The sequence below is a fragment of the Lepeophtheirus salmonis genome, chromosome 5 (assembly GCF_016086655.4).
Source record: "Lepeophtheirus salmonis chromosome 5, UVic_Lsal_1.4, whole genome shotgun sequence".
NCBI classification, from domain to species: Eukaryota; Metazoa; Arthropoda; class Copepoda; order Siphonostomatoida; family Caligidae; genus Lepeophtheirus; species Lepeophtheirus salmonis.
The window spans coordinates 48,959,584-48,975,383 of NC_052135.2; the positions used below are offsets into that span (position 1 = coordinate 48,959,584).

The following is a 15,800-nucleotide window of genomic DNA, read 5'->3' on the forward strand; positions in this document are numbered from 1 at the left end:
ATTCTCAAGAGGGCCACCCTCTAAATATGAATTAAAGTCTAAAATATTTTGTACACAGAAGTTTTTATTATGAAATAAACAAAATAAATAGGGGGAGTCAAGTCAAAGTAAAACATTGATTCTTAAAGGCTACCCTAATGGATATCCACTCTTAACTATTTTCACCTTTTGTATATGTCATATGGCTCATATCAGAATCCTTAATCCAATTGATCGCACATAGGGGGGTATATTTCAAAGACTTGTATGATCCGAGTCCTTTTTCCATTTCTACACACACACACAGACACAAGGGAGCAAATACGAAAAGGTGGATACAAAGAAAATTATACTCCTTAAAAAAGTAATTAAATTGATTGAGTGAAGCTTAAATTACAGGTCTATGTCCATATCTACAATATAGGTACTTTAAAGATCACGAGCAAGTGTATTCATCTTCATATACCTATAAAATGGACGGTAGAAATATAATATTATGTGGTACATTAATGCTCCAAATCGCCCAGATAATTGATTCCCCGAATACACCAAAGTGTGATGGACTATCAGTTAGGATTTTATGGTACTTGAAATCGATCCAACCCCTCTTGGTCCTTCAAAACCTTCTAAAGCATACTCTTCAAGGTATCATTTTCACCTCCACCAAACAATTTCATTGTTTTTGCCACTGGTTTTTTGTTTGTTGTTCCCCAGGATAACGGCAAATTGATTGATGTTGATCTAACTTGGTACAAAGATTATATATGGTCACAGTAAGATGCCATTTAATTTTGAGGAATCAAGACAGCACAAAATAGTATTAATATATAATTGACCATAACATATTGAGGTACAGAACTTAAATTGGTGTATTTATGTAGGTTTAATAAAGATAATTCATATAGCAAAAAATCCAATATATGACAAATGAGAATAGGCAAAGGTTCATACTTAAGAAATTGTAGCAGGTTTACAACATTTAAAATAATTGAATAATTAAACCAAAATAATTATTCTGAAGATCTAGAATAGATTTTAAATGTCGTTTTATTTTGTATAAATGGGCAGTTTTTATCTAAAAATGAAGGATACTAGTTTAATTACTGATACACCCAAGGAATCTTGACGGAGAAGATAGAATATCGGACTGTGGCTGTAATTAGAATCGCTCTTATTTGTTCGGCTCTGATGGGGTCTGCAACTACCAACTGAGTTTTATATGCTCATATATTTAAAATTTCATTTTTAAAATTAAAAAATAATAATAATTTTTAAAACATTTTTCCAAAAAATTGAATTTTTGTGAATAGCTATGGATTTTTGATTTTTTTTTCTAACAAATTTAATATTTAAAATTTAATGTTTGAAAGTTTTTCTAAATAGGTATGGATTTTTGAAAAAAATTTCAAAAATATTTATTTTTTTGATTTTAAAAAAAATTCCAATAACCAAGCTCCTGATATTATTTTGTTTATTCATGAAAAAGTTATGTACACTTATAGTAATAAATAGCATGAATACTCATAATAGGTAGCAACACGTGCTTAGTTCATTCAATGAGAAGGAAAATGTATGTTCACCTCGTTATGATCAGACTTACAAATGGTAATGGTAGCAATTCGCCTTCTTTCCTTTGCAGCATGCATGTCTTTCAAGAAAATAAACGTAAATAGGTGACAAACTCCCACCTGTGGCTTTCCTGTCTTCCAACAACAATGAAATAAATAAATAAATTCATTCATGTAAACTATGAATAATACATAGCACATAGACGCTAAGAAAAGGTGGCTATTGGGACGAGCCTCCTAAATACTTATTTATGTGCGTCTTGACGTTAAATGAATTACTTTTTTCTTCCCTCAAAATAACAATTACTATCACTTGCACAGGTAGGCAGATATTACCTATACATAGGTACATATTGGGGTTTCTCTCACGAGATCCCGTTTTAACGGGATTTTACACTTATAGAAAAATCTAGCAGTTAATTATTTCATCTTTTAATTAAACTAGTTAGTAAAAAAGTATCTTTCGAGTTCCATCTTCGATTCTAGTAATACTTTACGAGCTGATCTCGAATTTACAAGGCAGCCATGTAAATCTGATGAATTTTTCAGCTGTCTTTTTTTTGGGGGGGGGGGGGGAATTGGTAATCTGAAGAATGATTTTTTTTTTCCTTAGCAGTTGTCATTATTATTTAATACCGGAGTAGTGAACATCCTTTCCTAAATAGATTCAAATAATATCCTAAACCTGATTGAACATTCGTGTATGCTCATAAAAAACGGAGCGTACCCCTGATGATGTGTTGTAGAGTTGTAATAATTGTAAGTCCTTGTTGGACTCAGAGTGGAATTGGGGATCGATATCAGAGTAATTCAGCAAATGCCCTTGTTTATATCCTTTTTTCATTCTTCCCTTGTCACAATGATGTAATGAAACGTCATAAACATTATTATTTCTCTGCACTCAAAACATTCCTCCAATTTTCAGGTTACCATGTTTATATTGGGTGACAATATTATAGAGGTGAGAGTTTAAACTTTTCTTGAAAGTATATATGCAGTCAGTCGTTTTCTTGCATTGAAGTGGTGAGGAACGTGCGTTTGCCGTTGGAAATAAATATTTCCCAAAAAAACGCTTGACAACCTATTTTAAAAAACTAAACTAATAACAACCTAAGTCCTGGGTTTTTGTAAGTGTAATTTATGAAAATCAGTATTTAGCACTTCCATACAATTGTTGTGTTGTAACTTCCAGCGCAGATTCCAAGGAGGACTCCATGCCTTTACCCAAATATTTGAGACAACCAATTCGTTAATTGATTCCATTTTTTTCCAAAAGGTGCAAGTTTGAGTAATTTATCTAATAAAGAAAAAGTTGCCTAATTACCCACGTGGGTCCAAGAGAGCGCTCCAAAAAGGCGGCATAGATAGCTTTTGCACCCAGTATGTTCTAGAATTTTACAGTATTTATTACAGGGTGTTCCATTGAAATCTAAATACTTACTAATTCAATCATTTAATACTGTTGAGTAATTGAAATTAATTCATATTTCGATATATTAAAACATGAACAATTAGTTATACAACAAAAAAAAAATGTTGTTCTCTAGCTTACGTACAAGTACCGGGTGTAAAAAAAGTACTGAGACCTGTCTCTATGTATTCATTAAAATATTCATAATTGATCAGGATGATGTTGTACATAAAAAATGTTATTTTGCTATATTTTTTTACTATAACAATGCACATTAATACTGAATCTGGCCACCATGAGCATCAATGGCACACTCCAACCACCTCTAGAATCCCTTGTACACATTTGCCACGTATTCATTTTTCATGATCCTCCTCTGCTAGTAAATTGATCTCTTCAGGGTATCAATATTCTTGTGGCGGACTTTGGAGTCTTTCTTCCCAATTTTGTAACCAAATGCAGTAATTCAGTGGATTCAGATATGGACTCTGAGGGGGGGGGGCAAAGGTTATTGGACCCCAAGTACATGTTGCTACCCATCCACTCTTGTACAATATTAGCAGTATGGGCCGGAGCCCCGTCCTCCTGAAATATATCCGTGGCCTTGTTGGACTTCTTCATGGTTTGGGTGCGGGTAACTGGTATCCAACAGGAAACCAAATTGGAGGTATTTTTTCTTCAGTTGATGCCACAACTCACAACATTATCATCACAGAGGCCGGATGTTTGGTATTCGTGACTGTCCTGATGAAGTTGTCAGCCTTACCAAAACATACCACCCGATCATTTTGGTTTTTATAGACGGGGTCAATGGTAAAGTTTTTTTCATGAGAGAAAAAATTTACCTGGTTGCTGTTGTGCTTCAGATCATTTAAGAGTTTTTGATATCACTTAAGACGGAGTTCTTTTTGACGTTGGAACAAGTGTGGTTTTTCAATTCTTCTAAGCGACCTTCCTCCAGCCTTTCGGATGGTCTTGCCATAGTAGACAGATGCACCTTCTTCTTCTTAGCGTAACCTGCCATTTTCATCATTGGGTTGACCTAGAAGCCTATATGATGTCTTCAGGCTTCACTTTTGTGGTTGTACCACTCTTGGGTTTGTCCTTAAGGTTGTCCACATCAGCCCATGATTTATGACCCGACAGACTGTGGGCTTGATGATGTTTAAGGCCTTAATGATGTCCGAGGTGTTCCTCCCGGCGCGGATTAAATTGTCTATGATGGCTCTTCTTGCCCTCAATCGCAATATATACATAATTTTGCTTTACAACATGTACATCAATCAAAGGTTAGAATCTAAGTTATTCAAAAATAATCGGAACTTTAAGATTTAATCAACAACACCTATTCAAAACTGTATTTTAGAAGTTCTCTTTACTTTTTCTATATCTGCTAGAAAAAATGAAACTTGAACGTTAAAAAACAAAACAGATCAGGCTAACCCCTCAAGTCAATGAGGGACTATGCAAGAGATATCAATATATTTCACGCCAGACTGTCCATAGAGCTATCAAAAAAGTGTGTGGAAAGAGTCTTGTGAGTGTCAATAGGCCACTTTTGACACCAGCAAAGAAAAAAACCCATCTTCTCCGTCTTTTGAGTTATTTTGAATTCTTTTTTGACACTTTTGGCCCCTACAGACTGATACCAACCCCCTTGACTACACATTTTGGGTAAATGTAGAGGGAAAGGCCCTCATATCCAGCACTGGGACGCCATGGCGGAGAACCACATCCACTGAAAGGTGCACTACCTTCCACATCTGTAGCCTGGAACCCATCATTGCCACTAAGGGCAGCATAATTAATAATTATATCAGCACAGACACACATCAACTTATGGTATTAATTTTGTTTTGCAATTTTTATCGTTTATTAATAAATTATATCTCGTTGAAGTTTAAAATTCAAAGTTTTCAGATTTTAATGGAACCACACAATATTTACGAATGGGATCACGATATTTAAAAATGTACTTCCCAGTTTCCTGATCAAAGACAATTTCCCGAGAAAGGAGATACCTACTACAAATATAGCTATAAAGGAACATTTGTATACAATGTTCCAGGAATAATGAGGAAAAGAATTAGTAATAAAGAAGCTTGCCGCAAGGTCTTTGAGGATATTATTTATTGGTTAGTTAGCTAGCTTCTTAGTATTACCTAGAGGTCTTTAAATTCTATGCATGTATACATACATTATACATAATATAAAACTGACCTAATTTTTATGGATGTTCAGACCACCCAGAGATGCCAATTGATGTTTAATATATATTTGTATATACTTACCTGAAATCCATGCTTCAAAGGTTATTCTTCTGCGTTTATTCAGACTGAGGCTTCTATTTATGGAAAATATGCATATGAATGCACAATACCAAGCTTGTTGATAATCATTCAAAAGTGCAAATAGTTCATCGTTCAAAAAAAAAAGGTAATGAACAATAAAGAAGAATTGAAAAAAGTGAAGGATGAACGACAAAAATACACTTTTAAATAGGTCATCCTTTATTTCGAATAAATTATCTTAGATCCTTATTTTTCCCAATATCTTCCATAATCCAATTGTTTATTAATTTTTTCATGAAGTACTTCGATTCTATCGATAAATATATTTTCTCACATACAGGTTTGGGTAGCAAAACGTGAACTGTTAATTAATGTTAGTTTTCTCATTAATAAGGAAGATTTTGTGATTATTTTTTGACATTCAGGTTCAACCATCCTTTGTGCATAACCCAATTATAAAAAACATTTAGTAATCTCGTCATCACGATTGAACAAAAAGCCAAAAAGGCAGTGCATCTCAGATCTCCAAGATACTGAAGTTGAGGTGGTGAGCAATATGGACATTGTGAAATGCTCCAGGAGCTTGATTTTCAAGGTGGCCAACATGAAGAATGATGGAGAAGACATCTCCAGGAAAGCAGGAAGTGGAGGCACAATTTGAATAGAGATCCGGAGTTCCTGTCCAGCTTGGAAAAGAAGATCACGAACGACCCCACCATATGATTGAATTTACTCACGAGTGGCTTCTTAACCATCCGGAGACCGTCATGGGGCAAATTTCCTCTTACACGAGGTACGTCAAAAGGCTCAGGATTCCACGTTTCGCTGCCCAGCTCTCTACAAAACTAAACTAAACTATTACGATTATAATCTCACATACTACATATATACCCACATAGTAATCCTATCTCCTTACATTGATCAGTTAGCCAATTCTCCCCAACTATCAAGGATTATTGAATAATAATCCTTGGGATGTGTTAAAAAAAATTTATAGCTGTCAATTTTTCTGTTTCTGTGTCTTAATCAGTGTTCTGAATATTTATTGGTTGAATTCCAATTAGCTGTTGTTACTCCTTGAAGACTTCTCAGAAATAATTGAGTCAACTCATTTCCTTTTTCCACCAAATGGATGATGGGAACCTACTTGAGAGTTGTCATTCGAAAGAGTCGATGGTCATGGAACTGTTTTAATTTAGAAATACAATATAAAAAAGTTTGTTTTATATTTTTAGTCTAAAAGTATCTAAATACCGATACAAGGAATAAAAAGCAAAAAAGCATATTGAGTTATATGGCGGGTGGACTCCCGGCTTATTAGGACCACCCTAAATGTAATAGCAAAAAATTACAGTGAAGAAGAAAATGGTGGTGCAGGTACTTCAAGCACCAGGAGTGTCCACAGGGGGGCTGGATGACCAGCAACCAAACCTCCAATCAAGGACTTTTTACTTGATATTTTTTCAAAAAAAATTCCAAAATCAAAAAAAAAAAAATATATATAGTCCTTGGGATGCCCCACTGCACCTTTCCATTGTTATTCGGGCATTACAGTATCCCCTTTTAAAGCCCCCACAAACACCTTTGGAATACCCATCCACCTCTATAGCAAAGTACATATATTTAAAAAACAGATATACACGAGGCACAAAACAATAATAACAAGGATATATTAATTTTATGACTCAGAAATGCACGAACAAAAAGAGATCTCCAATCCGGCACTCTCTCAACTGGTCTTTCAAGGTTGACTCTTAATAGTGAATGTTGAAATTTAATAAGACAAAAATTCATATTTTTCCTTAAAAATAATAAGGTCCCACCGAGATTTGAACTCGGATCGCTGGATTCAAAGTCCAAAGTGCTAACCATTACACCATGGGACCATTTCTATATATTAGACTTAAAAAATAATTACTTAAATTTTTTGTAGACTAAATTTTTAAATTTTCCATAATTGAACTAATTGTAAACATGTAGAAAGTGTGCAACATTAAGCATAATTAAATCAAATTTTTGTAATAAGTTGAAATACTATAGAATTTTAAATATATTTTATATCCTGAATTGGATTTAAGATGCTGCAAATTTGGCTCCGACCTGGTCTTTCAATAACTTCCATCAATTCTATAATTTAGACTATCATTTTTTCTTCTTTAAACGTGACATTTCAGGGACGTTCCCGGAATTATATATATATATATATATTTCAAAAATTAAATTTCAAATAGGACATTTTTTGAAAAAAATTTTAAAAATCCGTACCTATTCATAGAAAAATTATTTTTTTTGGAAAAAAAAATTAAATATTGAATTTATGGGAAGAAAAAATGAAAAACGAAATTTGCATTTAATTTTTTGAACAAAAATTTCCAAAATCCATAGCTATTCACGAAAAGTTAAACAATTTACAACAAAAAATTCTTAAATTCAAAGCTGTGAATTTTTTGCTTAATCTTTATACATCCTGACCCAAAAAGTTTCTAGTTAAAAGCAAAAGTTCCTTAATTTAAGTGTGGTAGAGCTCCTCCATCCCATCCCCCCTTACGCTCTTTCATATATGGCGTATGTAATGGATTAATCAGAATATGTTGTTGATAATATTGATGATAGTTTGTTAAAGAATAGCAATGTAATCCTTCTTCATTTTGAGAACAATCATTCTAGCTAGTTCTTGTGTAAAAACTAGGGGTGTACCGATGCTCTGGATTTCGAATTTTGAAAGTATCAGAATTGGCTCAATAATGACATTTTCACTTATACCAACAAATAATTATTTTATGCATAATCTGAATTATTTGAGCTCATTTTTGGAGACAATATTACGGTTACAAATCAATAAAATAGCTAGACTGGACGACATTGTATAGACAAAAACAAAAAAAGAAAAGAAGGAGGAGTTAAAATACATAGAAAGATTATACAAATTTGCAGGTTTCTACAGTTTTTTTTTTACTTGAAAGTAACAATTTAGAAATGACCACATTTTTAGCGTTCCATACATTTGAATAATATTGTGGAACACTGTAGGAGTTGGGTTGCATAAACTTTTTTCATTGCAATGGGTTATACATAATTCCATTCCTAGGGCAAGAATGTAAAACTCTGTTAGGAACTGGAGACAGTTCAAGACCATTTCATCCCGTTTGGGCCAAACTAGTAAAATAATAAAAAAGTGCCATTTGTTAGTGTCGCAAGTATTTATTTTTTCAGTGCGGCAGTTGAGATTAGATCAGCGGCCGAGGGACGAGGAAGTTGACTTTAAATATCGAACAAAGTCAAACTCTCTAATATGAACTAACCGTAAATGATTTGACTCCTGAGCGCGAAGAGGAATTAAGTTTTTTAAATTAAAATTTATTAACAACTAATTATGATAGATATTTGTATTTTTTTCCCCCTATCCGTAATTAATAAAAAGATAAACATTAAAAAAAGTATACAATTTTGTTGTTTTTTATAAAATTCCTTAATATTAATAAGGAATCAGAATCAGTACTGCCTATAAAGATGGTATCGGAACCGGTTGGAAATTTGATATCGGTATTAACTAAAAAGTATAAATTTATCCCTTCTGCATGAAAGGCTAAGAGTAACTCTGAGGATTTTTTGTGGAGTAATAAGTGGAATTCCTTGTTGGATTTGGAGTAAAATTGAGGTTGGACATTGAAGTCATTCCTGCTTGTATCATTGCTTGATAGAAGTAGGATTTGTGTTTATTAATCTCAACCCATGGATCCCCACAGCTAATTTAATGAAATGTCATGCCAGGTAAGCTGCTCAACTACCAAACATTCTTTACGTTAATTTTAGGTTTATATTTTCTTAAATAAAACATGTTGAAAGTTATGTTCAAATATGGTGACAAGCAATTGAGTTGTTGTTTAGAAGAGAATTCCCGACTCACATATTTTCTAATTGCAATGACATTCAGACTTTCCAATCTAAGTTAGAGAAGTGAAGAATTGACGCATAATTTTTAATCACTTAATAATCACTAATAATGGAAATGGGCATTTGGTAATGCACAAACCTATTGCATTGATTTTAATATTTGTTATAAATGTCTTGTTTGTTATAAAAAGATAATTTCACCTCTGCATCTTAATTTGATCAAAACTTTTTTGACCTGTAATCTTCACCTTGTCGATTATCTATTATTTTGCTTGACCTCTCAAAATTAAATGACATCTTACTTGGATCATATCTAATCTTAGTGCCAAGTTAGATCAGAATCGATACGTAACTTTAACTGTAATCCTGATGACCAACGAACAGAGACAAAAACATAACCTACGTTCAACTTTTTGGCGGAGGTAATTATGAAATATGTAGATAGGTTCTAGAACAATTGGCCAAACACATTTTTGCCAAATAAGGCCTATATAGAATATGAACAAAGAATCAAGACAATTGAGTGACTCCGTACTGCTGTTTCGTACACTTTGGACAGAAAGTAAGGTTCCCAAACTGTACTGAGCTTTACAGTTTTCCTCCTTTACATCTCTAATTTTCTGGTAATCACCTACGACCCAAGCTTTAAGTGTATCTCCGAATCCTCTCAGTAGTGTTTCTCACAACAGCCATCCGCTTCCTCTTCTGATACATCCTGGATCATAACATAGTGGAAATCACGGTTCCTGCCTGATATTATGATTGTTCGTCAATCCATGATTTTTTCCTAAAAATCCACTATATCGAATGATAATTTGACAATGAGGGAAGTTATCAACACTTCTTCTATTCAAATTAGTGTAGGATCGGTCTAAAAACAACTAAAATGAGTGCACAGCTATCAGCCCCGTCCTAATAATTTTTTTCAGTCTTAAAACCGGTCCTAACAACAGCTGAAAGGGCATAATAAGTAACAATGTCATTTCAGCTGTTGTTAGGACCGGTTCTAAGACTAAAATAAAATAATAAAAATATATACCTGAAGTATGTATAAAGTAGGAGGTGTATTTTTTTTTGTTTAGTAGTGAGGCAATTTAAATTAGATCAGAGACCAAGAGGAGAGGAGGCTGACTTTAAAATTATAACAAAGGAGGAACATCAAACTCCCTAATATGAGCCCTAACCAGAATAAATTGATTCCGAGCACGGAGAACTTTAAATTAAAATTTAATAACAACTAATTATGATTGATAATTTCTTGCATTTTTTTTTTTTTTTTCATATCCGTAATTAATAAAAAGTTAAACATAAAAAAAAGTAAACAATTTTGTTATTTGTTTATGAAATTCCTGTATTAAGGAATCGGAATTGTCAATGAAGATGGTATCGGTACATCCCGAGTAAAAACATGATTTTAACTGTCGAAATCCTTCTTAAAACTTACTAAAGCTTTTTAATATTGCTTCATCTCTATATTTAAGGATTATGAGAGCTTAACGAACATTTATCGGCCTGTTTTTTCGCAGGTAACTGGAACAATAAAGTAGTCAGGCTAAAACATCAGAGAATAATAAAAAAAAAGTAATTAAAAGAGAGCAGTTGTGATTTAATTAATTAATTATAGTCTTTTGCCACCTGATTTTATATTATATAAAGCACGCCTGATGAAAGTTAGAATATTGTGATATGTCTATTGGATAAGATATCTGGATACACATCGAATCAAATTTCATCTGCTTCTTTGAAATTCTTCTACATTTATACATAATTACTTCCTTTCCTCGTCATGGTTTCACTTGAAGGTATTTATAAACGAACCAAATCCGAAAATTACGATGCCTTCCTAGAAAAAATCGGCCTCAATTTCTTGGTTCGGCCAGTTGCATGTTTATCAAGCTCAACATTTACCATCTCGTATATCATCGAAGGGAAATTACGTTTCAAAACAGAAACCCCATTGCAAACAACGGAATTTGAATTTTGTGTAGGTGAGGATTGGGTTGAGACATTGTCTGGGGATTATATGCTGGACTGCTCGGCCACACTAAAGGACAATATATTGACTATTATTCAAACACCTCGGGATGCTCCGGATAAAGAGATCACTTTTGTGAGAGAATTCTCAGAGGAGGGAATGGATCTAACCATCACAATAGAAGATGTTGTCTGTAAACAATATTACACGAGGCAATAATACTCCAACTCCCTATCTCACATCTATTTCATATAAATCATTTTTACTCTTCTTATTAATTAAGTGATCCTTGTTATATAAATATATATGTATATATTTGAGCTGGGACGGTACGCTAAATCCATGCTTCGGTACGAACTGCGGTACAACTTTCACGGTAGATGGTTCGGTACGGTGTAGAAGTAAAATGTTTTTGTTTGTTTTTAAATAGAATTAATGTAGTTTTTCGAGGTTTTTTTTTATATTTTATCCTCCAATTATTTATTTTTTGTACAAATAAATTATTCCTAAATATACTTAACATAACAAAGGTTGTACACGGGTTAGTTATAAGTATTAATTATGAATTTATACATCTTTTGGGTAAAATATGAGCTTGTTTACCTTTTCTGGTAATGACCAAGACCGATTAGCAGTTACAATATCGCTAGCTGTCGAAAAAAAATATTTGCTTGGATACATATGCACCTGTAGTTGTAAGGTATCGACAAGCAAACTTGGAAACAATGGGACATTTATTTGAATTATCCCTCCACCTTACCGGTGGGTTTTAGTCAACTGTGATGTATTTTATCATTTTGTAAATAATTATATATTTTTGGTATATTAATACTAGTATGTGCCTGCCCGTTCCACGGACGCATGTGGCGGGTACACATTTAAAACCCAAAATGCTGTACGTCAAATAATTTAGAAATTCACAAAAAAATAATGTAATTCATAACTTATGTTTATCTATTTGGATCGAATGTTAAATACCTAATTTATTCCAGAACAATAATTAGAAAAACCCAAGGACGAAAAAAAAAAAAAAAAATTGTACCCTCCCGGGTTTGATAAAAAAAGGTCATATTCGTCAGAATTACTCCTAAATAGTTATTGTTACTCCCTCAATTACGCATGTTTAGAAGACAAACCAACAAATTGCAATGATACCAAATAATTAGAAACAATAAACTATCAATAAACGTAACAATCCTCTCAGTATGTAGCTAAACCAAATTTATGAGTAATAATTTTTTGTTGATGTTTTTTTTTATATCACAAATAAAAAAACCCCATGTCAATAAACTAACCAACTCCTAAATTACCTAAAGTAAAGATCGCTTAATACTTGTACCAACTACATAACCACTTTAAAATTACTTTACCTCCAAATAAATTAGCATCCTGTTTAATATCCAATCCTTCAATAGAATGCGCATAAGTGTTAATTTTAATTGCAGCAATCCAAGACGAATTGCTTGGATTGCTAAAATTAAAATTATACACTTATGATTGCTAAGAATGTCATTTAATTGAAATAGGAATTGGTGAAGATTAAACAGGATCAAATTAAGATGCAGAGGTGAAATTATCTTGGAGGTAACAAACAAGACATTTATAACAAATATTAAAATCAATGCAATAGGTTTGGCATTACCAAATGCCCTTTCCATTATTAGTGATTATTAAGTGATTAAAAATTATGCGTCAATTCACTTCTTTTGGAAAGTCTGAATGTCATTGCAATTAGAAAATATGTGAGTCGGGAATTCTCTTCTAAACAACAACTCAATCGCTTGACCATATTTCAACATAACTTTCAACATGTTTTATTGCAATATTTCTGTCCTTTTAACGTCGTAAAAAGAGATAAATAGGAATTATGTAATGCAAAAATGAGATCTGATGAATCAAATTTAAATTAAAAGAACATTAAGCCTCTTTTTTATATAGTCCATACTCCCTATTGAATCTTTCACTTACTTATTTGATGCACGCTCGAGTGCGCATTTTGCCCATAAATGTGACAATGGATACATTACTTAATTACTGTGAATTTTGTATGACCCACTTTTCTAATTATCATAGCCTAAGTGTTAAATAAAAATCAAAGAAGAATCGTGGAAGAGCCTATCCATTTTAAGGGGGTAAAAGTTATAACCTCTTTAATGTTTGTTCTTAAACTCTAAGTATCATATATAGATTTGCAGAAAATATGAACAGTGGGAAAGCTTAAAAAAGTGATATAGTATTTTCTAAAACTGTTTTTTAGTGAGAAGGGAACATCGAAATTTAAAGTATTAACGATGGCATGTGCTCATAAAAGACGAAGTGTACCACTGAGGATTTGTTTTGAAGTTATAAGTTTAAGTCCTTGATGGACTCGGAGTAGAATTGAGGATCCAAACAGAGTTATTCCTGTCTATGTCCTTGCTTAATACAGAGTTAATCTTTTTTTTTGCCTTCCTCTTTTTGCTGCTTGCTGTTAATCTAATCAAACGTAGTGACAGCTAAGCTGCTCTTCTCCGGGTCAGGGTTACCACATTACTTTTTTTGTTTCTATTTCTAAGCATACCGTCTGGTCATATTTTCTACGGTGCAAGGTACTTTCCCCTTAAACTATTTTGCTTTAGGACATTTACCCTCAAGGATATTTCGCCTATATATATCCATACCCGGTGGTGGTCCATTGAAATCTGAACAATTACTAATTCTTGAATGAATAAAGGCTGAGTGAGTGAAATTAATTCATGTTTCGATATATTAAAGCATAGACAATTACTTATAAAATAAAACATAATCATAAATGTAGCCACCCTTAGTGGCAATGATGGCTTGTCCCCGGCCGCAGAAGCCCGGTGCAAAAGAACTCAAAAGACTCATTCCACAAAGTCTTGCAACTGAGGAGATGAGATTCTTTCATTGCTGGTGTCAAAAGTGGCCTCTCTTTCTACCCACTTTTTTTGATAGCTCTCTGGGCAGTCTGGTGTGAAACCAGGATATCTCTTGCATGGGGTCCTCATCAACTTAAGGGGATTTGCCTGAGCTGTTTTTTATGTAACTCCTCTGGATCCAGTTTGCCCTTTTTGAGAGAGATCTTCTTCCTCTCTAATGTTTTGGACTTGCTGACGGCGTCTATGGTGGTCCTGGAGACGCCCAACTACTTTGAGTGTGCGAATGGAAATTCGTCGATCACATTCAAATGTCATTTTCTTTACTTGTACCTAAGCTAGAGAGCTCAAGTTTGTTTTGTTTTGTAACTAATTGTTTAAGCTTTAATACATCGAAATATGAATTAATTCCAATAACTCAACCTTAATTAATTATTGAATTAGTAAGTGTTCAGATTTCAATCGACCACTCGGTAATTAAAGTTTTCTGATGTCAATAAAGCTACCAAAAGGAATCATTGATATATAGGGACATTAATTTACTTTTGTAGATGAATAACATCTTTAGAAAGTTTTCTGTTCTCATCATGATTAGGTAAGTCGGTCAACTAAGAAGAAGGGAACATGTTATTAGTTAGTGACTTGAATTTTTGTCAGCATGATTCAGCATATTCATAAAATAAGAAGGAGTTTCTTCTTTCGAAAACGGTTTAATGTGAAGAAAAAAAAAGGAAATCGAAGCATGTTATACATACATAATTTCAAGGATTAATTTCTCTTTTGATGTCCAACCATTATGGATTCAATGATGTGCATTAATTTCTCTTCAACATTGAGTTGGGGATTTTGACAATAATAAAAACCAAGAGCTTACAAAAGAAATTATTTTGTTATGGATCAGCTTTATGTACAGAGAGTGCACATCCATAAGGTATGTTTGAGAAATACATGGAAAAAATTATGTATAAATGACAAAAAGAAAAAAAATTATAGATGTACCCGATAACAAATTTTCACCCGATTCCGATTCATCTTTAAGGACACTCCTATTCTTTATTTTATATAACGAAATGTCATAACATATAACAAAAATATTTACTTTTTTTAATGTTTAACTTTTTATTAATGAAGGATAGGAAAAAAATACAAAAAATTATCAATCATAATCAGTTGTTAATAAATTTAAATTTTAAAAAGTTAAACGTGCTCAGGAATCAATTTATTTCTGGTTGGCTCTCATATAGGAGTTTGACAACCCTCATTTTTTAGATATTTAAAATCAACCTCCTCGAACCTCAGACTCTGATGCAATTTCAACTTCAAATTTGTACGGATACTGATGACTCGAACTTGACTCAGAAAATATGTGTTCGACTTTAGTTCTGTTATAATCAATGTTATTCAACAAGCATACAAAAATAAATATTTGGTGAAAAAGTTACTGAATGGTTTCAGAGTAAACCGATCAAGCCAAATCTTACCGTTACGAAATTTTTGAATGACTCATGATACAGTTGTGGAGAGGAAGGAACAGCTCACTGCAGATGCTTACATTGAACTTCTAGATAAGAAAGTGCTAACCAAGGTTAATGGAAATACAAGGTTATACCATCATGTAATCGGGCTTGCTAGAATTTTCAATCTCATGTATTGTACCGACTGCAGGGCAAGACTGGCAGATTTTGACAATCACACAACCACTCATACTCTATGACGTCACTATGGCTACAATTTTCAATTTCATGTCTAGTACCGACTGCTAGGCAAGTAAAATAGATTTTGACAAAACACGCAACCACTCATCTA

General features: G+C 33.0%; 1 protein-coding gene and 1 non-coding gene across 2 annotated transcripts; one reads left to right on the top strand and one right to left on the bottom strand.

Annotated features, from left to right (window-relative positions):
- Nucleotides 1-7,063: 7,063 nt before the first annotated feature.
- TRNAQ-UUG (transfer RNA glutamine (anticodon UUG)) lies at nt 7,064-7,135 on the bottom strand. The gene has a single exon. It is a non-coding gene; the product is annotated as a tRNA-Gln (tRNA).
- A 3,794-nt stretch (nt 7,136-10,929) lies between these two features.
- On the top strand, nt 10,930-11,337 carry LOC121118357 (fatty acid-binding protein). Its single transcript, XM_040712931.2, has one exon. It carries the CDS (start codon nt 10,930-10,932, stop codon nt 11,335-11,337), a length of 408 nt encoding a protein of 135 aa, XP_040568865.1.
- Nucleotides 11,338-15,800: the final 4,463 nt, after the last annotated feature.